Source organism: Clarias gariepinus, chromosome 13, assembly GCF_024256425.1.
Source record: "Clarias gariepinus isolate MV-2021 ecotype Netherlands chromosome 13, CGAR_prim_01v2, whole genome shotgun sequence".
NCBI classification, from domain to species: Eukaryota; Metazoa; Chordata; class Actinopteri; order Siluriformes; family Clariidae; genus Clarias; species Clarias gariepinus.
Window position 1 is genome coordinate 24314071 of NC_071112.1, and position 25724 is coordinate 24339794.

At 39.1% G+C, this 25724-nt stretch overlaps 2 protein-coding genes across 2 annotated transcripts in view; one reads left to right on the forward strand and one right to left on the reverse strand.

The window, feature by feature from the left end:
• fsip1 (fibrous sheath interacting protein 1) overlaps window positions 1-9005 on the forward strand; it is a 58474-nt gene extending 49469 nt beyond the window's left edge. Inside the window, exon 11 of the mRNA XM_053510315.1 lies at window positions 8592-9005. Within this exon, the coding sequence (XP_053366290.1) occupies window positions 8592-8843 (252 nt within the window). The 3' untranslated portion in view covers window positions 8844-9005. The remainder of the gene's footprint in view (window positions 1-8591) is intronic.
• A 7333-nt stretch (window positions 9006-16338) lies between these two features.
• LOC128535563 (thrombospondin-1-like) lies at window positions 16339-25437 on the reverse strand. The gene is made up of 23 exons (XM_053509554.1): window positions 25231-25437; window positions 25012-25094; window positions 24343-24902; window positions 23688-23763; window positions 23489-23581; window positions 23278-23387; window positions 22934-23059; window positions 22465-22561; window positions 22133-22306; window positions 21795-21971; window positions 21482-21655; window positions 21266-21393; window positions 21027-21179; window positions 20573-20791; window positions 20385-20492; window positions 19836-19995; window positions 19637-19755; window positions 19001-19235; window positions 18682-18909; window positions 18324-18595; window positions 18119-18216; window positions 17860-17999; window positions 16339-17747 (listed from the first exon to the last, which is right to left on the reverse strand). Exons 2-23 carry the CDS (start codon window positions 25070-25072, stop codon window positions 17740-17742), a joined length of 3516 nt encoding a protein of 1171 aa, XP_053365529.1. The 5' UTR covers window positions 25073-25094; window positions 25231-25437; the 3' UTR covers window positions 16339-17739.
• Window positions 25438-25724: the final 287 nt, after the last annotated feature.

Here is a 25724-nt window from a genome sequence, read left to right on the forward strand (position 1 = left end):
ACACGGTCTCCGCGCACAAAAAAATTCAACGGCGCACAAAAAAAAATTCAACGGCACACAAAAAAAATCCAACCTGAATTGAAAATAAAATAAACACATAATTCATTCTGTGCTATTTTGCAGTGTGAGTCAGTGAGTGACTGCTCCAGCCAATGATGCGATTCAAATACAGTACGTATTTACGCAGCCAATCAACGTTGACAGGCTATGGCAGCGTCCTTATGTGCAGCCACAGGTGTTTTAGCTAGCAAAGCGGTGTGGACGATGCGAAGTGCTGCTTATATTGACCCTTTATAAGAATGGCAAAACGAACCGGCAGTGGCACATCCCCTCACCAAGCCAAAGTAAAAAAGAAATGCAATTCTTTTAAGATGGAATGGCTGTCAGAATATGTACAAATAGAAAAAAATAATATAATAATAATTATAATTAAAATATTCAGTGTGTTTTCAAAATTGGGAGTTTATAGTTGGCCTGGTTTGGTTAACAGGTCCTGTTTTGCCATAGTTAAAATTAAATATTTATACTTCCAATAATAAAAGTATTCTAACAGAAATTTAAATGCTGAAATTTGATTCTTTTAATAAACCATGAGACTTGCATAGATGCGATGCTGCCGTGACCACAGTGCACACGTCTGATGTTGCTCACAGTGGTCCAAGCGACCGATCAGGGAAAAATTAGAGGGAACATTGCTGGCAGCTCAGGAATGACATGTGTAGCTCGACTGAGACAGGGAAGAGAGAGAGGGGGAGAGAGAACAGAAGAGGGGAGAGCAGAAGAGGAGAGATAACAGTTAGGTATGGTCTAGTCACATAATGTATAATGTTAATGTATATTTAGTGTAGAGTGCAAGCAGAGACTCCGGCAGGACTAACTATAACAGCATAACTAAAAGGGAGAGCCAGAAGAAAACACAGGCACGAGGGCTCCCTGAAATGTAAAGCAACCAATCACCTCACCGTCAACAAACCTGAGTAATCATTGAGAGTGGGGAAGACAGCATCTAAACATACCAGTTCACCATAATACTCTACGTACATGAGTCCTCCAGATCTGCTCCTTTACCCAAGACAAATCTATTTATAAAAATGCTTGATTAAATAAATAGGTTTTTAGCCTGGACTTAAACACTGAGACTGTGTCTGAGTCCCGAACATTATTTGGAAGACTGTTCCATGATCTTGGGGCTTTGTAAAAAAAAAGCTCTGCCCCCAGCTGTAGTTTTCATAATACGTGGTACTAACAAGCAGCCTGCATCCTTTGATCAAAGTAGGCGTGGCAAATCGTAAGACACTAGCAGTTCGCTTAGATACTGCGGCGCGAAACCATTTAATGCTTTATATGTCAAGAGTAGTATTTTAAAATCAATGCGAAATTTCACGGGGAGCCAAAGTAGTGAAGATAAGGTAGGTGTGATGTGCTCGTATCTTCTGGTTTTAGTGAGAACTCTCGCTAAATATATACTAATATGGAGTAGAAGTAATACTATTCTCCCTATGGTAATATGAAAGTCACCAAACTATAGTTCATAAGATTATCAAGAGAAAACATCAAGTTTAAAAAAGGTTGCATTGTAAACCGAATACAATCAGGATTTGCCATTTAAGGAGAACCAGGAACATCAACACAACAAGTACAGATGCGTCAGTATGATATGTATACTGCTTAATCCTGTATACAGGGTCGAAGGGGACCTGGAGCCTATCCCAGGAGACTTAGGGCACGAGGCGGGGTACATCCTTCACAGGGCACACACATACACTCAATAACACACTATGGGCAATTTGAGAACACCAATTAGCCTAATCTGCAGGTCTTTGGACTGTGGCAAACTCCATGCACACGAACGAACTTGGTCGGGAATCAAACCCGGACCTTGGAGGGGCAAGGCGACAATGCTAACCACTACACCACCATGCCACCTAGTATAAAACATTTATTACATAAAGTAAAGAGCATAACAGAGACATCACACATCTTATCACAAATAGCAGTACAACAACAAAATTTTGCAAATTGTACACTCCATACTTGTTATAAAAAAGTCTATTATGCTGTCTGTTTATGCTGTGTAATGAGAGGAGCTGTGGTATTGTATGAGGAAGTCTGGAGTGACAGAGAAGTATGTTAGAGTGGTGCAGGACATGTATGAGAGCTGTAAGACAGTGGTAAGATGTGCTGTAGGTGTGACAGAAGAGTTCAAGCTGGAGGTGGGTCTGCATCAAGTATCGGCTCTAAGCCCCTTTTTGTTTGCTCTGGTGATGGACAGGATGACAGATGATGTAAGACAGGAGTCCCCATGGACTATGATGTTTGCAGCTGACATTGTGCTCTGTAGCGAGAGCAGGGAACAGGTGGAGGAAAATTTGGAGAGGTGGAGGTATGCTCTGGAAAGCAGAGGAATGAAGGTTAGCCGCAGCAAGACGGAATACATGTGTGTAAATGAGAGGGACCCAGGAGGAACGGTGAGGCTACAGGGAGCAGAGGTAAAGAAGGTGCAGGATTTTAAGTACTTAGGGTCAACGGTCCAGAGCAACGGAGAGTGTGGAAAGGAGGTGAAGAGGTGGGTACAGGCAGGTTGGAATGGGTGAAAAAAAATGTCAGGTGTGTTGTACGATAAAAGAGTATCAGCGAGAATGAAAGGAAAGGTGTACAGGACAGCGGTGAGACCAGCGATGCTCTACGGCTTAGAGACATTGGCGCTGAAGAAAAGACAGGAGGCAGAGTTGGAGGTAGCAGAGCTGAAGATGTTGAGGTTCTCTTTGGCAGTGACAAGGATGGATAGGATTAAGAATGAGTTTATCAAAGGGGCAACCCACCTTTAATTTTTTTGAGATAAAGTCAGAGAGGCCAGATTGAGGTGGTTTGGACATGTTCAGAGGAGAGATTGTGAATATATCGGTAGAAGGATGCTGAGGTTGGAACTGCCAGGCAGGAGGTCTAGAGGAAGACCAAAGAGAAGATTTATGGATGCAGTGAGAGAGGACATGAAGTTAGTTGGTGTGAGAGAAGAGGATGCAGAGGATAGGGTTAGATGAAGGCAGATGATTCGCTGTGGCGACCCCTGAAAGGGAACAGCCGAAAGACAAAGAAGAAGTTTATGCTGTGTAATACTGGTATGTTGTGTAGTGAAACACATAGAATCTATGATTATGCTGTAATACTGTATAATATATGATGTGAATATGACATGATATATGAATTATACAGAGGAGAGACTAACTAGTGAGTAAATTGGCTAATTCATGGAGACAGGGTTTGTGCACCAAAGACTTAAGTATGTTATTAATGTTTCAAAGACCTTGTAAAAAATAATCTGTTATTGAATCTCAACCTGGTCTGAATACTCTATCATGTTCTGCCAAATGGCAGAGAAACAAAGATTGGAAGGCAGGATGGTGTTCTGCTGTCTTTACACACACATAGGGAGAGATGGCTTGTTTTGCAGGCAGACAAACACCTTCCATGTCCTCTGCTTCACTATTCACTGCAGTTTTAAACATTTTAAACGTTTTTGTTGTTAAAGTTTTCCTAAATCTACTTATTGAAAAAAAGGCTCTTATGTCACTTCGGGCTCTGATCATAAGTCATTAAATTAGTCTGGTAAACAATATCATGTGCAGACAACATGCAGGTCGGACAGGCTGTGAAACAACAGAATTGGAAAACAAGCACAGTTTTAAAACTTTCTGTTTAAGATTTATTTTAACTAAACATTAATAACCCAGATATCAGCCTCGCAATCTTTTATGGATATTGATTAATGTTTTATGTTTCTGGTGCTAATTGACATACTAAAATACTGAATTACTGAATATAATCTGGTAATTAAGTAATTTTCAGTTTAGCTGAATTGTGGAAGTAGCAGTCTCGGTTAAATTAGAACTCCACTTCTCTTGCTAACTGTTTTAGCATCATCAACTGCATGCAAACCTTATCCAAATAGATTATAGTTGTCCAAGTGCACGTGTCACCATTTAACGTTTACCATTTCTTTATATGAGTGTATTCAGCAGATTTTACCATTAAAAACTAGGCTAAAAAGATTGCTCGCTAATGAAAATAAATAAAACTTTAATAACTACAGTAACTAGTTCAAGTCTGCATTACTGTTGTTGTATTTGGATCCAGTGTAGTAATGCTCTGCTGCTCAAAAGTTGCAAATGACTTATCTTACTATCTGTTGATATAATCATAATAGCACAAAAATAGGCTTACCGTTGCATGTTAACATGATTAATAGAGAACTACACTGGCAGGCAAAGAAAGAATTTGAATGAATAACTTTTATTTGTTTTACAACTTGCAAAAATAATATTTTCCAATAAGCCCATGGCTGTTCAGTATTGTAGATTGTGGCATTGACCTTGTAATAGTAATATTCTGTGTTCACTACGTAGATACATCTAATACAATTCAATTTTATTTTTGTATAGCGCTTTTAGCAAAATTATACAGTAGGTGCATGTAAAAGTGCGTGCCATACACTAATTGGTGGATTCCAAAAGTATGATATTTTGCACTGAAATGTAATGTTAAAGTGCAAATTCCCCAAAATTAAAATACTTTTAAAAGTATAGATATTTTAAGAATATACAGTGGAACCTGTGGAAATCTGCTGAATTGCGAGTAACTTGGTCTGTGAGCATTTTGCAAGACAAGCTTTTTGTCAAATTTTGAATTAAATTTAACTTGCGAAGGCTTAATATACGAGTTGTACATATGCGCTTGGTCAAATGATCACAACTGAGCCAATGGTTCTTCTCATGCGCGCAGTGCGGGATTGCGGGTAATCGTCTCCCATACTTACAGTAGTCTCAGTTCATGTGCGTCAATCGTATAGACAACATCTGTGCGCACGTGTATTTTTGGGTTGTGGAATAAATCCATTTAAGTTTCCATAATTTCCTATAGGGGAAATGCCCTTTAATACACAAATGTTTCGATATACAAGCACGCTTCTGGTACAAATTATGCGACCAAATCCAAGGTTTAACTGTTCTTATCTACGGTAACAAATTACATTTACTTAATTTATGTCCATATATGAATTACTACAAACGAACGACATGTATAAATCTAATGGTGGCATTCCAATCTTTAAAAAGTTTAAACAAAGACATAATAATCTTTTCACAGCATTGTGGCCTATTATTTTTGGCAAATCATTTTCAGTTCCACAAGGTTACAATTATCCTTTTGATAGACTTGCAATCCAAAATCTTTTATTCAAGAAATTAGCTGTTTAAAATCAATGTTAGTTACACCCTTATTTGTCACATATACATTACTTCATACAGTAGTAAAATTCTTTTTTTGCACACGCTCAGAACACAGGGTCAGTCATGATACAACACCCCTGGAACAGATAAGGTTAAGAGCCTTGCTGAAGGGCCCAAAAATGGCAACCTGTTGGCTTGAACCACCGACCTTCCAATCAGTATTCGAGCCACCACTGCCATATTGTTGAAATGTCCTTTTTCTCCTGAGATTTCATTTCTTAAACAAAGACATTATATACAGGGTGGGTCATTTCCATGGACACACCTTAATAAAATGGGAATGGTTGGTGATATTAACTTCCTGTTTGTGGCACATTAGTATATGTAAGGGGGAAAACTTTTGGGTGTTGGGTGTTGACCATGTTGGCCATTTTGAAGTCAGCCATTTTGGATCCAACTTTTGTTTTTTCTATAGGAAGAGGGTCATGTGACCATATAAATGGCCCATCCTGTACTCCTCTAATAACGTCCAAGTACATTGTTCCATGTATGTGTCTTTTGGTGATGTGAAATGTCTAAGTACTGTTTGCAAAGAATAAGCCCTGTTCTATGATGCTCTCACCTTTCTGTGGATATGTGTTATACACAGAGTGTATACACACAGCCCATGAAAAGCTTATTTTTTTTTGTTCTGTTTGACTTGAGTATACAATCATGGGAATGTTTTTATTTACAGTACCAGGCCTAAAACAGTTGTGTGGTCCTAATGATTTTCTATAACCAAATAAATGACCTCAGGTGACAACAAAAAACACATTTAAATATGTAGTATTTTTTTTCCTAAAAAGTAAACAAACATTTATAAATTAGGTGGAAAATATATTTTTTCCTTTTTTGAAGAAGGTGTGGCATGTAGACCATCTTGCAACAGCTTTAGATTCATGCCTAAGTACTGCCACGTTTTCCTTTCTTTTATCTAAGATGCAGGTGGTGAGCTCCTTTGAAGTGCCAGCCTTCTGTTTCGTAACACTTTTCCACAAAGTTGAAGGTAAACTGTTTATTTTTAGGGAAGAAATTGATGCAGGGCAAATCACAGCAGATGGCTTTAATTATTGCCTCAAATAAAAGCCCATGGTTTCTGCACATAATCTACCCAGTTTTCTTTTTGGTTTCTTCACATTTAAAATTTTTTTTAATTCTAAATTAATTAAATCCTTAAATATATAGTCTGTTAATAATACTTTCTCCTACTCATTCTCGATACTGCATATCCTGTACAGAGTCACAGGGTAAGCCTGGAGACTATCCTGTGGGGGCCTAGGCAGGGTACATCAATGCGTCGCAGGGCACAAGCACGCACACACTATGGGCAATTCGGAAAAAAAACATTAGTTTGCTAGATCTGCATGAATTTTTCTGGAGTAACTGGAAACTAGAGTATGCAGAGGAAATCGAGCAAGCATGGGGAGAACATGAAAATTCCACATAAAAGCAATGTAGGGATTCTCAACTGGATGTGCGAAGCCAGTGCTACACTACCATACTCCCAAATTCATAATAATAATAAGAAAAAGAGGAAAAAGAAGAAGAAGAAGAAGAATTATTATTATTGTATATAACAAAGTGGATGTCTCAAATACATTTTAAAACAGCTTGCTCTTTGGCAGAAACATATACAGTATTAAATAAAGCCACCTGAATGCTTTGCCAAAAAAAAAAAAAAACATTCCATGTTGTAGGTCACTGAAGCATAGAATATGCTGTAACAACTTCTTCAATTCAGCTTATGCAAATAGACTAGTAAGCATCATTACTACAGTAAATCGTGTATAATAAGGCAGAAATGTTTCTTTGCTTTTATTTTACTTTATTGTGCCAAAATATAAGTATAGAAAAGCTGTGCATTTATGCACTTAAATTTTATAAAACTTGAAAAATACTAATATAAATGTCAAGAAAATCTAATCTTTTTCAAGAACTTTTAAGCAAATGTAATCAAACTTCTTTGTCCCTTTATAGTCCCAAAAAGTATTTTATGTATCTTATTTTATGTGTATGCAAATCTTCAAGGGTCAGAAACATTTATTAAGATAAGCTGATTATGCCTTTAAATAATGCCCACATTTACAGTTTTGTTGTCTGTATTACTGGTTAAGTTTTAGTGCCCACCCCAGTATTATGTCTGAAGAAGTGGGCACAAAGCAATAAGCAGTCTTTTTTTGTGCTGTGATTGAGACTTCACACCAGTGGCTAGTATTTAACATGCCTATGCAATTTTTCTACAGCTTACAGTGATAGCCCAAGAGTTTCTGCAACTGTTTTAAGTTTCAGCATGTTCAAACCCATAAACCCCTCATCCAAAGGCATGTTTTCCCCAGGCCAACATAAGATTCCAAGACGAGAAAGTCAGTAAAATTCTGAGTGCTGACCTACTTAGCATTTTTCATACTGTAGATTGAATTCATATGGATTTTAATAAGGTACATTCTACCATTTAGGATGAGTAATTGTAATGTTTAAGCGGTTGGGGAGACAGAATCTGCATGAAGTGTAATGTGATATATGAGAGACAATTTGGAAGTAGGGTAGATCATGAGGGGGCTCAAATGAGACCAATCACTTTTATACCAAGAAATGATATTATGGTGATGTGATAAGGTGAAGGTACAATGTATAAACTTACTGTACTCTTAAGTCTGAAGCTCGTAGCTGGGGGAGAATTTTTTTAAGTAGGCAAAAATGTGTCATGTATTGTTCTATTATGAAAAGTGGAAACTCTTTTTCTGGACTCGGTTGAGGCTGTAGTTTTAGTTGGCAAGTCTCCAGTCTTAGTAAGATTAAATAAATAAATATCTAGGGGAATATTTCCTTTTTTCTAATACAAATCACAATCTGATCACACATAATCACAAGCTTGTTTGATTTACTAGCTTCTTTTTCCCATAGTTTTTTAGCATTAAATGGAGTCTCATCATGATTCTTAGTAGTAAATTCAAGAAATATTCTTCTAAACTAACCGTTAAGTAAGTAAGTAAATACGTAAGTAAGTAAATAAATAGGTAAGTATGTAAATTTCCAGTATAAGTAGCTCAGGTGATGTTTGCAGAAATGTGCCACCAACAGTGAAAGTGAAATGTGAAATGTTATCAGGTCATGTACTGTACTATTATGGGTTTTTAAGTCTTTTGGATGATAATTTAAGAATTCATGTCTAGATTCTTCACTAATTTCCATTGGAAAAAAATACTAATGTAGTTTTCTGAAGTTAAAGATTCTGATGATTAGTGTTTCCAGTACTTTATCATCTAGCTGTTTGTCCACCAGGCAAATTTGTGTCTCTCTGATCTGTCATATTTGCACCTGCAGAGACTGACTGAAGAACAAATGAAGAGCTTGCTGTTGGAATGTGAAATGGCCTTGAGCAGAAGTTCTGATGCAGGTACAGAAGGATTCTTGGACTACAAACCCTATAATGTTGTAGAGGGTCAAATAATGTCACTGTTGGTCAGTACGCCACGTCTATCAAGTTCTGCTCTCTCAGAGCTGCTGCAGGAAGCTTGTGAATCTCCAACCTGCCCTGACCATGAGCTGAGAACTGAGAAGAGCCCTTCCTTCTGAGAGGGAAAAAAACAAAATTAAGTACCTTATTTTCATAAAGTTCAACTGAAATATGACTAAAAAAGTAATTTATTGCAACTTGAGTTATGGGGAGAAAACATTCCAGGCATTTTTGCCCCCAAGTGCTAAAATAATTTTGTCTTCTGTTGCTTTCCCAGTTTTTTTTTTTTTTTTTACTTTTCTTAATCTTGGTCTATGTTTTTATTTAAAGCAATCATGTGCTTGATGTGTATTGATGTGTTTTAAATTTAAAGTTTATTTTATTTAAACCATATTGCTTTCAGCTTTCTTTGTTACATTAAAGTTAAGTAATAAGTCAGTTTCTGCGAGTGGGTTGCACCACATCCAGGGTTTACCTCCCCTTGTACCCTAAGTCTCCTGGGATAGCCTCCAGGCCCCCCATGACCCTGTATAAAGGGGAAAGTGGTATAGATGATAAGAGTATAATAAGTCAGTTTATACTGTACAATGGTTAGTTGTAATAGAGTAATCTGATTGAATAAGAAGCCTTTCACAAGTGATGATAATAGAGCATAACCATTGGGATGTATATCTACAGTGCCATGAAAAAGTACTTGCATATTTGTCACACAAACAAATTTTAATATTACACAAAATATCCATCCAGTTTTTAAATGACGATTTCATTTATTAGAGCAAAAAAAGTTGTCCAAATTTAATTAGCCCCATGTGAAAACGCAATTTCTCCCCTTGCTACTGTAAGTCATGAATAAACTGCGATTAGTCACATTTTTTGGAAAGCTGAGTTATAAAAAGAAAAGGGTTATAAAGCTATTTCTAAGGCTTTGGGACCCTAGCAAACCATTGTGAGAGCCATTATCCACAAATGGAGAAAACTTGGACTAGTGGTGAATCTTCCTAGGAGTAGCCTACAAAAATTGCTCCAAAGGCACAACAAAAAAAAGCAGAGCAACATCTAAAAAACTGCATGCCTTACTTGCCTCAATGAAGGTCAGTATTCATGCTGAAAAAAAAAACACAAAGCCTCATCTCACATTTGGCAGAAAAACATATTGATTACTCTCAAGGCATTTGGGCGATTATTCTGTTGACTGATGAGACAAAAGTTGCATATTTTGGAAGGTGTGCAGCCCTTAACATCTGGTGTAAAACTAACAAAGCATTTCATAAAAAGTAAATGTAAACAGTCATGTAAACAGTCAAATGTGGTGGTGGCAGTCTGATAGTTTGGGTTTGCTTTGCAGCTTCAGGACCTTAATGACCTGCCATAATTGATGAATTCTGCTTTCTACAAGAAAATCCTGAATGAGAATGTTAGCCAATTTGTGACCTCAAACTTACATGCACTGAGGTTATGCAGCAGGACAAAACACACCAGCAAGTCGACCTCTCCATGGCTCAGAAAAAAACAACATTAAGGGTTTGGAGTGGCCTAGTCAAAGTCTGGACTTAAATCCAATTGAAATCCTTAAACAGGCCATTCATGCATAATAGCCATCCAATGTGGCTGAATTAAAACAAAACTGCATAGAAGAGTGGGCCAAAATTTCTCCACAGCGATGTGAAGGACTCATTGCCAGTATCACAAATGCTTGATTACAGTTTGTTCCTGCCAAGGGTGGAACAATCAGTTATTATGTTTAGGATGATAAGATTTTTAATAGATTTTGAAAAAGAGCATTGTCTTGGTTTACGAGCACCGAGTATCATGTATCACGCATGCACTTCTTGATTTGACGCCGAGCGTCACGTGATCACAACTGAGCCAACCGTTTTTTTCTCTCTTGCGCTGCGGGTAATCATCTCCCCTGCTGGCTCTTGGTGCTCGTCACTTATTGGTATAATCAACATCCGTGTGTGTGTGTTTTTCTTTCTCTTGCGCTACAGAGTGTGTGTTATGTGTCTGCGCGCACGTAATTTGACACCGCGCCGGCACACACACACTCTCTCTCTGGCTCTCGCATTTACTGTGTCAGTGTTTGAGTGTGTGTGTTATGTGTGTGCGCGTAATTTGACACCGTTTCACAGTTTTTGACACCGTTTCACGTAATTGACACGGTTCACTCTCTCTCTCTCGCCTTTAATGTGTTTGTGTGTGTGAAGCAGAGAGGGGGTGCTTCACTCACACACAACCGCCAACCGCGCGTACACACATGACACACACACTCCGCAGCGCAAAGAAGAAAAACACACACACACAGCGCCTGTGCGCATAAATGGAAACACTTATTTGTCGGGATTTATTTTTACTTTTTTAAGGTAAAGTGCAGGTTAATTAGTTTTATTTTTACTATATATTTTGTGTTAATTATTTTTATGGCTGTGGAACGAATAATTAGAATTTCCATTATTTCTTATAAAAAAATTTGCTTTGATTTTAGTACTTTAACCATAAAGCATTTTATATTTCCACTTATAATATAAAATAAGTAAAATAAATAAAAGTTCTGGCTACATAGTACTGGTAGGAATTTAAAACTACCCTCACCCATGTTAATAACAACTGTTGGTATGCCAGCTCTGCCAGTCACGATTAGTTAGTTCCACCAGGTATAGAAGGATATGTGTTAGGGGAGCAAAATAACTGGATAAATAAACACAAATAATAATTTGTTCATAATTACTCTCATGTGATATTGTTTAATTAAATACTTTTCTGATCTAATGTTTGGTGTTCGTTATTTTTAGTTGGTTATAATAATTATTTATTATTGTTATTACATAATGTCAAGGTAAATAACAGGTTTATATTATTATTTTTTAAATGTATTTTTTTAATGCAGTGTAGTGCATAAAATTATGCAGATACAGGTCAAGGACTGGCAGCATGATGGCTTAGTGGTTAGCTCTGTCACCTCAATAGTCGATTCAGTTTCCACCTCAAGGCCTGCGTGCATGGAGTTTGCATCTTTTCCCTGCTTGGTGGGTTAACCCCGGGTACTCCGGCGTCCTTCCACAGTCCAAAGACACGCAGATTAGGCTAATTGGTGTTCCTAAATTGCCCATAGTGTGTGAATTTGTGTGTGTGTGGCCTGGATGGGGATCCAGGGTGTACCCATCTCATGCCCTGAGTTTCCTGGTATAGGCTCGAGGCTCCCATGACCCTATATACAGTATAAAGCAGTTTAGACGATAAGTAAGTGAGGTCAAGGACTTTGTTTGTGGGCAATTTTCACAATTGCACTTTTCTATCAATTAATAGTGGCACTTGCCAATCTTGGGCCTCTATAAGGTCACTGAAAAATTGAGTGTGTTGTAACAGGTGGTTGCCTAGTTACGGGCTCCCACCCATCGTCTGAAGTTATAATACTGGGCACGGGCTACGTTGCTCGGGCGACTTGGAACAATGCTTCCTGACGCTCTACTGTGGCATAGGCAGGATGATCAGGTGAGATGTTTTGATGCAGCATCCTCTCTAGTGGTCCCTTCAGTTTGCGTCCCAGTGCTATCTCCGCTGGGGTGTAACCGGTGATTTCCTGCCAGGCCATATTGATAGCGAATCCATTGGTCCCACTGCTTGTGATTTTCTTTGACGAATGTAGCGATCATGAACTTCAATTTTTCATTGAACTTTTGGGTTATACCCCAGTGCCGGCAGATGGTATAAAGTAGCTGGGAAGTGAACTGCGAACCCCTGTCAAAAACTAGGTAAGGGGGTGTAAAAATCTCCCTGGTTAAGATGGTGGCTATGTTGTGAGCCTTGGTTGTTCTTAGAGGAAACATTTCGACCCATTTGCTGCGGCAATGGACGACCACCAGCAGATGTTAACTGGAAAATGGACCCATAAGATCTACCCCTAACATAAAACCAGGTTCCACCACAAGTGTGCTTTGTAGTAAACCTGTCAGCTTACTAATACAAGGTTTGTATTTCTGACAAGTTTTTACAATATTCCCAGACAACTCGGCGTATCTCCGGCCAGTAGGCAACCTCCAGCACCCTCCTTAGGGTCTTCATCCACCCAAGATGACAACTGAGAGGGTTGTCGTTGGTGTACTGCAGATAATGAGGTTGCAGAGATGTTGGGATGACCAGCAGGAGAAGACTACACCCAGCCTGTTTGGGGATCTGACAATAGAAGAACTGGTTCACTATGCAGTAATGTATTTTCCTAACATCGGGATCCAACCTTTCCTCTCTCCACAGTCTCTCTCCAGCTCCCCCTCTGTAGCCTGAGTACCCAGCGCGTTAGGCGTGAGAAGGGGTTCGGCTGATTAAAAACCCAGGTTAGAGCAGCATGGTCAGTGATGATGGTAAAAGCCTAGCCCTCCAGATATTGACGCCATTTCTCCACTGTCCACATGACACTTAGACATTTCTTCTCTAACACTGAGTATTTACTTTCAGCTCCATGCAGCAGCTGGGAAGCGTAGGCAATCACATGTTTCCCATCCTCGTGATTTGGGGGGAGCACTGCACCTAGGCCAATGTTGCTGGCATTCGTCTGCACCTTAAAGGAGCGGTTAAAGTCTGGGGCTGACTGGCATTTAGAGATTCAGACCCACTTGGCAACTTTCTTCTTCAGAGCGTGTGAAGGAGCAGCACGCTCTCAGAAGTGGGGAATGAAATGGTGGTACCAACCAGCCAGACCTAGGAAGCGCTGTAGCCCTGTAAGGTTGCAGGGAACGGGGTAAGTTTGTATGGCTGCTACCTTGGCTTCTTCTGTTTTAATCCCTTCATATCCCATTAAATAAAATTTTATATAAAGATAGAAAACGAATAAAAACTAAATAAAAAAATAATAAAACAGTTTAAAATATTAGGTAAACATAAAATAATGCAGTCGGTTTAGACGTACTGTAACACAGTGCTTATTCAATAAATGCACAGCTAAAGAGATGAGTTTTAGGTCTAGATTTAAATGTGACTAATGTTTTAGCACATCTGATCTCTTCTGGAAGCTGGTTCCAACTGCGGGCAGCATAATGGCTAAAAGCTGACTCCCCTTGTTTTGTGTGAACCCTTGGTATTTCTAACTGACTCGATTCTAACAATATAAGTGGTCTGTTAGGTTTATATTTAATGAGCATACTGTACCTGTGATGGGCCAGGGGTAGCTCAGTGGTTAAGGCATTGACCTGTGGTTCAGAAAATTCCAGGTTCAATCCCCACAATCACAAAGTTGCCACTGTTGGGCCCTTGAGCAAGGCCCTTAACCCTCAACTGCTCAGACGTATAATGAGATAAAAATGTAAGTCGCTTTGGATAAGAGCGTCAGCCAAATGCCTAAATGTAATGTATTTAGGTCCTAGGCCGTTAAGTGATTTATAAACAAGTAAAAGTACTTTCAAGTCTATCCTAAATGTTACAGGAAGCCAGTGTAAGTGTGATGTGATCAGATTTTCTGGTTCTAGTCAGAATTCTGGCAGTAGCGTTCTGAATGAGCTGCAGCTGTCTAATGGTCTTCTTGGGGAGGCCAGTGAGGAGACCATTATTATAATCCACCCTGCTGGTAATAAAGGCATGGATAAGTTTCTCCAAGTCTGAAACAAAACATCTAATTCTTGCAATGTTTTTGAGATGATACTGTAGTATGCTGATTTAGTTACTGCTTTAACATGGCTACTGAACATAAGGTCTGTCTCCAGAATCACCCCAAGATTCTTGACCTGACTTTTAGTTATCTGACCCCTAGAGTGAAGGTATGAGCATAGAGCCGCATCCTTTGTTTCCAAATGCAATGCCTTCAGTTTTCTCCTTGTTTAACTGAAAGTAGGAGCATGAAAGCACCTATTGATAAAGGGCAGATGGGAACCAGACCCTGGCAGAGGAAAAGGAGTGGAGGTAGCGACCGGTTGCGCACCCATCATGGCCCTTAATTGTGAGTCCTGCCTTTTTATACACTCCACCATGAAATGGCCTACGTCATTCAATTGATCCTCACACTGTTTTTTTTACCATCTGGCACAGTTGTTGCATCTCTGCTTGGACACTTTCCAGTTTGTGCTGGTTCATTAACATATCAGTGTTGCGATTGCGTTGCAGCTCACCCACCTGATCGGACAACTCATCCATTCGCTGGGTGAGTCTGTCTTTTATTGTCTGCAGAGACGTTTCCAGCGTCGTTTCTACTTCTTCAAGGTAGGCTGCCAGCACCATGGAGATGATCATTTAGTGTCATTTAGCATCAACAGGTGGAGGAGGAGGAGGCAGCTGTTCATCAGGGAGCGGTTGTTCTACCCTACCGCCCTCATCGTCCAGCCCAGACCCTTTCCCATCATTGGTGTCTAGATAAAGGTGGCTAAGGTCTTGAATGGGCTCACGTCGGCTCATGAAAGGGCCTGCTGTGAAGTTGTGAGCTAACAACCCTTCCCCAGCTCATACACTGGACTCTGCCATAATTTGACCCAATTTAATTTGTATAGACTGATTGATTAATCAAATCCTTGAGTGGGTGTATTTCAGAGTGCAAAAATGGTATAAGAGATGGCTGGGTAGGTAACAGCTAACAACAACCATGCATCAATGTATAATATACACAATATACAGTATAATAATAACAGGAAACTCTGATGGCTCCACGTTGGGCGCCACTGTAACAAACTACCTACTGTTACTAGAACAATAACTATCCGTTAGCAGAAAAAGGGTAAGGACCACCAGAAATACCGAATCTTTATTTAATTTATATATGTCCAAGGTCGCTTTAATGGTGGCGCGGTGGAGGCCGAGGGTCCAGTCTCGCGTGCACACCCCAAACACATCCAATGACGTGTTTAAATCAGGGGGAACAGCAGATAAACACAAACACACAAGAAAAAACACAAAACAAGAAAACCCTCCTGCATAACTATAGCAGGAGGGATATCGTAAATGTAAAGCATGATATGTGTAATATAAATGATTTAAACCCAAATATACTCACATGCACATCGGATACCAACAGATCCCGCATCCGGGGTGGTACAAGGCATTGGTCATGTGGCTGCTGCTGTTAGCCTAGCCTAGCCGCTCTTCTTTTCTTATAAAAGTTAAGAGGAAAAGTCCCCACAGCCCTACCGTGATTAATTTTTTAATATAGGAAGAATGTGATCCCTTTGACTTTGAACGTGGCATATTTGTTGGTGCTAAATGGATTGGTTTGAGTGTTTCATTAACAGCTGTAGTCCCAGGAGCTCAGCTGTTAATGAAACACTCAAACCAAAAATCTCCCTTATCTGGAAATCTGTCTAGCCATTCTCATCTGACCTCTAGCCTTGTTTAAGGCTAGAGGTCAGATGAGAATGGCTAGACAGATTTCCAGATAAGGGAGATTTTTGGGGTAAGGAAACGTAGTGCAGTTGTTAAGAAAGCAATAATCACAAGAGTAATAATCAATATAAGTCTTACAGTATATGTCATATACAGTATGTAAGTCTGTCTTTTTAGATCATGTCATTGTGAGCAAATGATTAAATGAAAAGATCTAAAAATTTATTTTTAGATGCATGGTTGAGCCCTTGATTAAAATGATTATAAATCACTAGTGTATATTGGCTAATATAATGCATAGCTTAAAACCTCAGACAACAGTTTAATCTTTAACCATTTATTGTTTGTTTGTTCTTTTAGAAATGACATATAGGTAAAAACAGCATTTTTGTGGAAAGAAATTAAATATAAAAATATAACACAGCCCTCAATACAAGGCAATTCTTGGGCGGGGACAAGGACAAGACAAGGACAAGAACAACAACAACAAAAGACAATAAAAACATCCTCATAACACTGTGCAAACTGTTTATACATACAAAACACTTCCAAAAACATCTTACACTTCCTGATAAATTATTTAAATATCACATATCTACAAACATAAAACTACATCTTAAAAAAAACATCAAACATCAATAATAACTTATTATTTAAAAATGCATCATCCATTCATTAAGTACAACATAAAAATCATTTATGCCCTGTTGGGGTATTGTATGTGGAAAAATATTTTGTATTATATACATTTAAAAAACATACAATTGGTAACTAAATAAAAAATGTGACTGTTTTGTATTCTAGTATGAGGTATTATTTGTATATTGTCTTTCCTTGCTGTTAAGAATGCAAAGCGTTGTACAAGCTGAGTTAGTTAAAACTACAACATGGTCTGGATTTTGGATTTTAAAAATCATGACAATTTAAAACATAAAATAAATTCTACTATAAAAATCCAGTTTGTTTCAATGGTTTATAATATTCTCTCTCTCTTTCTCTCTCTCTCTTTCTCTCTCTCTCTTTCTCTCTCTCTCTCTCTCTCTAACACACACACACACACACAGGGTGTCAATAATATAAATTAGTACAATGTGACTAAACGTCTCTTTGCCCGTTACATAGTAACAGGCATTAATTAATTTCTTTGGTTACGTATGTGATAGATATGATGTTGTTTAAAACATTGACACGGGTCCCTTTACCCTGAGAACACCAGAATGTATTTAATGCCTTCAGAAAAGGGCGCAAGTGGCTTTTCAATTAACACACAACCATGGCATGGGGTCTTTTGACAAACATTCAAACCGAAAACTCATTTGCTTAAAGAAACAGACAGACCGTTTCTGTGTATTAAAAGGAAATAGAGCGCCGGTTTTACTCCATATTATGAGGGGTTTCTTTCTCTCGGGATCATAGTCCACAGCAGATCTTTACACTTAAATACAACTCTTCTTTTTTTTTGGTAACAGGAGACCAGTTTAGAACTGGAGAAGTCTTAAAAGTTTTCGATTCCCTGGTCCATGCAGAGATTATGATTTACCTGCTTTTCTGCAGGAACAAGATTTGCATCCAGCTGGTATTTATCCAAAGGTCACATGACCTTTGAACTTTTCCTTTTGTTTGCATTGGTCCCACCATGACAGAGTTCCTTCGGCCTTGCTTCATAGCACATGTCTTGGTCAATAACAAAAAGATCGTTGGCTCATTTGGAAAGAAGTCCTGTTAAACATCTGAAAGAAAAGGACAGCCGAAACAAATATTAGTATACCGATCTACCACGTGCTTACATATAAAATATACTTATATTTTGATGTTATTTAAAAAGGTAAAAATGTAAAATACCTCTGCATTCATATTTAAGGTCTGAGAAGTAAACCATTTCCTGAGAGAAGACAAAGAGGCCAAGCCTTCCACCAGCATATGTTTTATCATATATGTTTCCAGAATCTGCCATGACTTTCTTGCCTTCATACATAATGACTCTGGGGGGGGGAATAAAAGATGATAATTAGATGTCATGATGTCATTAGAGCCATGGTATGTATCAGAATGATGTTTTTTGTTGTTGTTATCTAATAAAGGTTTTAAGCTGAACACTAACCTGATAAGTCCAGTATTGGGTCTATGGATCAGCTGCCATCTGTAAGCAGTGAAATCCTTCCAGCCAATTTTCTTGGGGTCATGCCACAAAGTGCGCACCTGAAATTTAAGACAGTCAACATATTTAATATAAACATTACATTCTGCAAAAAGGGCTGACTTAGCATCTTTTAAAAAGGTATGTTTTAAGGACAAATGCTAGTTACCTGTCCTGCTGTGTCTCCTGTATGCCACAAAGCATTCCTAAGGTGTTCTCCTGGACCTGTGGTGGAATTGACCACTTTGATGGACAGTCCAGAGTAGCCCTGAGCTTTTGTGGGTGTGTGAGACCAGTAGGTCTGTGTAATCTGTTTCCACATCACTACATAGAAGCGGGAGCTGGACTGGTAGCCAAACACAAAGCCAGCATAATCATCATCTCTGTCAGTATTGATAAAGAAGGTTCCACTAAAATCCACTGCATTGAACTCGTCAAAACCTAAGAGAAACCGAAGACAAGGATTATGGTTAAATTATGCCAATGTTGATGTTTCTTTTCTATTCAACTGATTTTTAGGTACTTACCAACAGCAATACCAGGGTCGCAGTTGACCGTCTGAAGAAGCTCTTTACCCTGGTGACGGACCACCCAGTTAGGGTCAATTTGTGAGGTTCCTGCGGGGTCTAGAGGAACCATCTGGAACCTACGGAAATCTGTTTCACTGATAGCAAAGTTCTCTGGACATACGTCAATAATATCAGGGATATTGTCTTGGTCAAAATCATCCTTGCAAACATCACCACGTCCATCACCTACAAGAAATTACAATGTTTAGGTCAAGTTAAGAAAGTTTTTTTTTTTTTATCAGTTAATAAATTCTATTGCTATTGATATTGTGCTTACCATCAGTGTCTAACTGATCTGGGTTGAAGGCCAGTCTACAGTTGTCTCTTTCATCCGGCACACCATCATTGTCATCATCATGGTCACATGCATCACCTTTGCCATCCTTGTCATGATCAGCCTGGTTGGCATTGGCGATGTATGGACAGTTGTCCAGATTATTCTGGTGACCGTCGTCGTCAATGTCCTGATTGCTGTCGCATTTGTCACCCACGTTATCTGAATCAGAGTCAATCTGTAGGAGGAAAATCATGAATGAAGCTGTTGTATAGGACATTGTTGTGAATGGCTGCTAATTAGTTTGCAATGCCTCAAAAATGCTGTGGTTTTTTTCCCTAAAATGTCATCTTCTGTCTTCACTCCCACATGGATAGAGGTGCATTCATAGCTCATGAAATAATACCATGAATTTTGCCTGTTTAACTTCTATGCTAAATTAGTTCTTTATTCAGTTTGCAGTCTATTTTTATAGTCAACCTCAAATATTCTGTAGGTTGTATGTATACAGTATGTATATGTATGGTCTGGTGCATTCAAGGCAATGCTTTTTGAATTTAAACAATGTGCCTTACATTCCAAACTGTACAAAAAAACAGGTTTCCTGACCAAACATTTTGTTGATAAAGTGTGACTCACCTGATCTGGGTTGTGCTCCAATGGACAGTTATCACAGTGGTCTCCAACCCCATCTTTGTCAGTGTCTCTCTGGTCAGTATTGTAGACGTATGGGCAGTTGTCGTTTTCATTCAAAATACCTGAGCAAGGAATTATTTGATTAGCCACTAGCAGACATAAGAGTTGTCTCAGTCATGCAATTGCTAAGCTTAACTCTTACCGTCCCCATCAATATCAATTGCACAAGCATCGCCTTCTCCGTTTTTATCTGTGTCTGCCTGGTCTGGATTGCTGTCATGTGGGCAGTTATCACATCGGTCACCAACTTCATCTTGATCTTGGTCAAATTGCCTTGGATTGAAGACAAATTGGCAGTTGTCCTGTTTCAGATAGAAAAAGGGTTTAATAATTAAACATTTAGTTCATGTCAGTAATTCAATTTCAAAAAGATCCATTAACCATTTAAACATCTGGGACCCATTTTTCTCAGTGCCTAGAGATTTACAGAATAGACTGCAAGATTGAAACTCCATGTGTGCTGGTATTTAAGGTTTGACTTTGGGTAAGGTGCTATGTATTTGTCTAGTTCATGTTACCCTAAATAGAACTTTAAATCATACATTTAAAACCAAAAGGTTCCAGAGCACTGCCATTATGGTTATTATTGTTATTGCTGGTAGGCTTGCGCATGCCTTCACTCTTCTTTAATTCTTGCTCTATTTTGGATAAACAAACATTGCACTGGAGTGGAAAAGTGTCTTCAACTCACCCTTTCATCAGGGATCCCATCATTGTCATCATCATAATCACAAGCATCCCCGGTTCCATCTTTGTCATAGTCCTCTTGCCCGGAGTTGGGAAGGTCAGGACAGTTATCCTAAAAGATTGAGGTTGAATTAAGGTATTGCAAACTCAAGGCAATGTGGTTTCTAGGCATACAATCAAAAAGACAGTTACCTTCTTGCAGTGGTAGGTGGCATTCTCAACACAGTGGAGGTCAGTGTTTGGCCAGCCATCAAGGTCAGTGTCCTCTCCACATATATAACCATTACCAGCATAGCCTGGCTTGCATTCACAGCGAAACATGATGTCCGAGAAAATGCCCAAATAAATACAATTGGCCTTTTTATTACAGTCATGGGTGCCATCTTGACATGGGTTCCTTGGTGTGCAGACCTGGAAGGGATATGATATGAGTTTTTTTCCTCACACATATGAACAGGATCCATCATATTTTTCATTCTATAATTCAGCAGATTTTAAACTGGGGACTGTACAGTACAACTCCCTAGATTCTGACTTTTTAAAATTTGAGTTACATCAGCCATTTAATGTGTCATGTGTTTAACAGTAGATGCTATTTAATGTTATTAAAATTTTATTCATGTCAGACAATCAGAACATCTCTCACCTGTTTGTTGGCTATAGCTTGCTCACTGCTCTGGCCAAAAGGCTGATTTCCAGAGTAGCGAGAAGGACATGGTAGGCAGTTGTAGCCTGGACTTGTGTTCTTACAACGATGGACTCCATTGAGGGTGAAGCAAGCGTCAGGGACTGTTTTGCACTGCAGAAACAAAGTGTACACTTAGCAGCCATCATTTGTGACATAAAATACAGTATATGCAACTTTTTTCTTCAAAATGTTCATACCTCATCAATATCTTCACAATGAATTCCATCTCCAGTATACCCAAGTGGACATTCCCCACATTTCCAGGAGCCATCAGGAAAGCTGGTGCACTGTGCACCAGCAAAGCAAGGATTGGAAAGACAGCCATCTTTGGGGGAAAAAAGAAGCTTAGTTGTTTGCTTTACATTTTGGTAAATAAAAACAAATTACCGACTAAAAGTAAGTGTCCTGCTTACCAATGGGACATTCTTGAGAGTTGCATATGCGGGTGCCTTTGGAATCACCAGTGCACTCTTTTCCACCATATTTGGGCACAGGATTGTTACAAAGACGATTTCTGCTCTGCAGTCCACCTCCACAAGTGACAGAGCAAGAGTCCCAAAGTGACCATGGACCCCAGCCTCCATTGACTAAGCCACAAATAGACAGGAAAAAAAGAGATTGAGTATTTAATAGTTATTTACTTTATGTGTGTCAAACCGGACTATAATTCCTAGTAACAATACCTACAAAACCTTGTTTTATATAATGTTATGTAAAATTTCTTACTTGGGCAAGGGGACAACGTGCATGGTTCTGTCTGTCTCCCTTCTCCTTGACAGTCTTTGCCTCCCATTTGTGGGGTGGGTGAGTTACAGAGGCGGATGCGAGTGATGACGCCCACGCCACAGGTCACTGAACATGAGGACCAGGGAGACCAGTGGCTCCAGCCTCCATCTTGCTTGACTGCAATAAAAAAGTTTAACCTTAGTCAACTTGTGTTTTAATATATTAAAATTGCAAGATATGTACAGAAAATACAATGTTGTTTTTAATACCAAAAAAATTTTTGGATAATGTATAGATGCACCCTGAACGTTCAAGTTCCAACAAAAATTAGGACTTACAGCGTTTGTCACACTCCTGCAGGTAGCAGTCTCTGGTCTGCACTGAGGTACCCTCACAGATGCTGTTGATACGGTCACAGGAGCGTCCACGTTGCTGGATTCCACGCCCACAGGTCACTGAGCAGTGGGTCCACTCAGACCAGGGGGACCATCCATCATCGGCGTAGTCATTCACTGAAGAGGGAGAGAAGTGGAGACACTTGGTTAGAGCAGATTCCAGCTGTTTGAAATTATAATGCTAGAACACATTTAAGAGTTTAGACAAATAAAGTCATGTTATGGGACAATGTTAAAAAATAAATATGTTTCTAAAATAAAATAAAAAAACTTACAAGTTCCACAACGTGGGCAGCATTCACCATCGGGCACAGTGGCATTGGCACAAGGCATAAGAGGGCAGGAGATTTCCCGGCAAATAGTGGCAGAGTTCTATGAAAGAAATACTGCATTTAGTCCAGATTATTGAGATTTGCAATGAGTAGACACAAAATAACAGATATAATAAATGTAGGCAGTCCTCTAGAATTTTGGTCTAGTTAACACTTGACCGTACTTTATGCAAACATGTTAAAAGTAGCAAGACACCAACACTCTCTTCTAATCACAGAATTTTTTTTAAAATAATGTGCTAGTGCTCTGCCTCACAACAAGAGGCTTCCATTTAAATTTCATTATGACCCTTGTTTTCTGTCTGTCATATCCTGAACCCTTTCTGAAATTTATAGACAGACGGTAATATTAATATTAATATTTTGTCAGGAAATCCACTACAAATTTATTCAGATCCAGCTGCAGGCTTACCTGGCAAGTACAATGGGTGCAACTGTCCACTGTCCATTCATCCTTGTCCTTGTAGACAATGCCATTATGAAGGCACACCCCACTGTAATTCTTAAGTTGGGTCTTTAACAGAGCATTGTCTGTAGTCTGGAAGTGTACACAGTAAACACAATGTTTTAGCAGAGAAAACAAAGCATCCTTTCGAGGCATATGCATAAAATAATAATAATAATAATAATAATAATAAAAAAGCAGAAGGGATAATGATGTTTCTGGTATTTGTAAAGGTGGAGTTGAACAGAATGTGAGTTGAGAGACAGAAAGAGAGTCAGCACACGCTGAGAACAGCTGTTTCTAATACTTACCACTTGGTGGAGCTGATTAGACAATTGCTTAACAACCACACCAAGCCCCTTGAGCTCCTTAAACATGCCAGCCAAGTCATCACAAGAGAAGCCACACATGTCATAGAGATCTAAATTACATGGACAAAGTAAAAAGGTCTTAAACTCTACATACTAGCCAAAATTGCATACAGAGTATAAATAATGACAAAAATCTGGTGCAGAAGCCTACCTTTGGTTTTGTGTCCAATGTAATCTGTGCGTATAGCTGGACTGGAGCCATTCACTGGGTTGTCAAGGGTCACAACGTCAATAATGAAGGAAGCTGTCCAGAGAGCAAATACTGATGTTGGCACTAGTTACACTAGGTTTGACCAAAATGATTCATTTTAAAACTATGTGGCGTTTCTGTGATTGGAATAATTACTTACAGCGCTCACATCCCATGTTACGAAGGATTGTCTCCAATGTGGTTCTAAACACAAATCGTGCATTCTGGAGCACCCCCTGTAGAGAAAATTTAGCAAATGGTGAAACTATAGTTTCCTGTAGGCACAGTTCTTCTAGTATGTATTACTTGCAGTTACTCAATAGCACTGTCAGAAAGGAAGCTGTTAAAGCAATGTTTTCGAGCAACCTGGGTAGCAGGGCCCTCCAGGCAGTCCACATTTCATTTTCTCCCAGCTACTAACATACATAAAACTAGCACTCGTGGTGTGTTGTGAGCTGGAGAAAAAAAAAATGTGGTCCATCAGGAGGCCCCCCAAAACTGGATTGTGGTACAATTGATTAAATTGTGATTTACTTTACAAATTTCATGTCATGCCATAATAATGTAATATAAGTGGATCATATGTTCAATATATTAAATTAACACAGAATATGAAACAAATATGTCGCACACTGTTAAAGTATGTATTTTATATTTAAAATTTCAATACAGAATATATGCAGGATTCAGACTCTGAACAAAGAAGAGGACTTAAAATTTTCTTTTTGATGAAAAATGAATAGCATAACTTATTAAAGTCTTATTAGAGGAGGAATACACGTAGGGAGTTCTAGTTCAGATTCAGAAGCACTTACCATGAATCTGTTTTTCACTGCTCCTTTTCCAATCCTCAGGACAGAGACATCAGCCACGTCCTGTGTCAGAATCTGGTGTATAGGAACATCTAGTTCGCTTGTGTTGATCTCTTCACAACCGATATAGAGCTGCGCACGGTCCTCCTGCACAAACAGGGTGATGTTCATCCAGCTGCCGCTGGCCAGACGTGCGTCTTCAATGGAGATCTCATGCTGGCCGCTTGCTGTGGCGTAAATCAGATCTAAAGTGTTGGCATTCCCATTTGAGACAAGCTCAAAAACAGCACCCGAGCCGTCCCTCCTCTCCACAGAGAACAGGCTGCCCTTGGTCGCCTTGGCTTGCTTGAGGTTGGCCACGAATATGAAGCCTTTTTCCTCTTGGATGGAGTAAACGAGGTCCCTGAAGGAGCGCTCAGGGATGACAGGGATCAGGTTGGGGTTGAGGATTTTGTAAGCTGGGCTGTTAGGGTCGGGTCCCTTCACGAGACTCACTCCGTTGTGTTTTTTCTGTATCTTTGTGAGCTCGAATAAGTCATACACGCTGTTGTCTTCCTGGCTCTCTGGAAAGGCAAAAAGAAAGACGCGTTCCGTGAGACGCGAACACCTCCACGACCGGGACTTTTCAGAAAGTTGATATTATATGAAGAAATGCTTGTTTTTCGTTCTCACCTGCCATTCCGCTGCCTTGTGAACTCCACAGCATCAGCAGCAAACACAACGCGGTCAACATGATGGTCAGCCCTCACACACAGCTGTATATAAATAATATGTTTATAGAAATAATACAAATAATAAAATATTACTATAAAAAGTTTAACTTTTTTTGCATTATACACATATTCGTATAAATAAGATTATATATTGTACTTTTTTCTTTGCACAACTCACCTGAAGAACAGAAATCCCTAAGCAATGAATAAATACGTGTTCCTCCTTATATCCTCTTGTTTCTAAATCTCCCCCTCCGTAAGCCTAAGATCCAAAAAATATATATTTAAATAAAGAATTACAAAGTATCTCACGAAACTGTATCTATTATGCTCTGTAGTCTATTCATCTACAGAGTGGCTTCTCTTTGAAGTTTAGATCTTAGCCTTTACTACAGACATCGGTACAGAGCAAAGGCTATTTAACCAATTTCTAGACATTCCTTAAATGCCGTCTCAGCCAATCAGAAGTTGTTAGAAGAAAAGAGGGGCAGGCCTTACAGCTTACGTCACGGTGTGGGTAATAAGCGAGGAAAAAATGCATTCCGTCGCACTTTCCATCAGCGGATAAATATTTTAAAGACGCGCTCAGGCCAAACCCACGTTTCCTGTGAACATTTTCAGAGGGATAAAATGTCACTGACAGTTCCAGGGTCGTCCCAAACTCCAATTTTT

Excerpts from the sequence above, each read along its gene's own strand:
- LOC128535563 (XM_053509554.1), bottom strand. The coding sequence starts at position 25,072 with ATGTTGACCGCGTTGTGTTTGCTGCTGATGCTGTGGAGTTCACAAGGC. Across the intron at positions 23,764-24,342 it reads CAGTGAAAAACAGATTCATG|GGGGTGCTCCAGAATGCACG; the intron begins GTAAGTGCTTCT and ends TTTTCTCTACAG. Across the intron at positions 22,562-22,933 it reads GCACCCATTGTACTTGCCAG|AACTCTGCCACTATTTGCCG; the intron begins GTAAGCCTGCAG and ends TTTCTTTCATAG.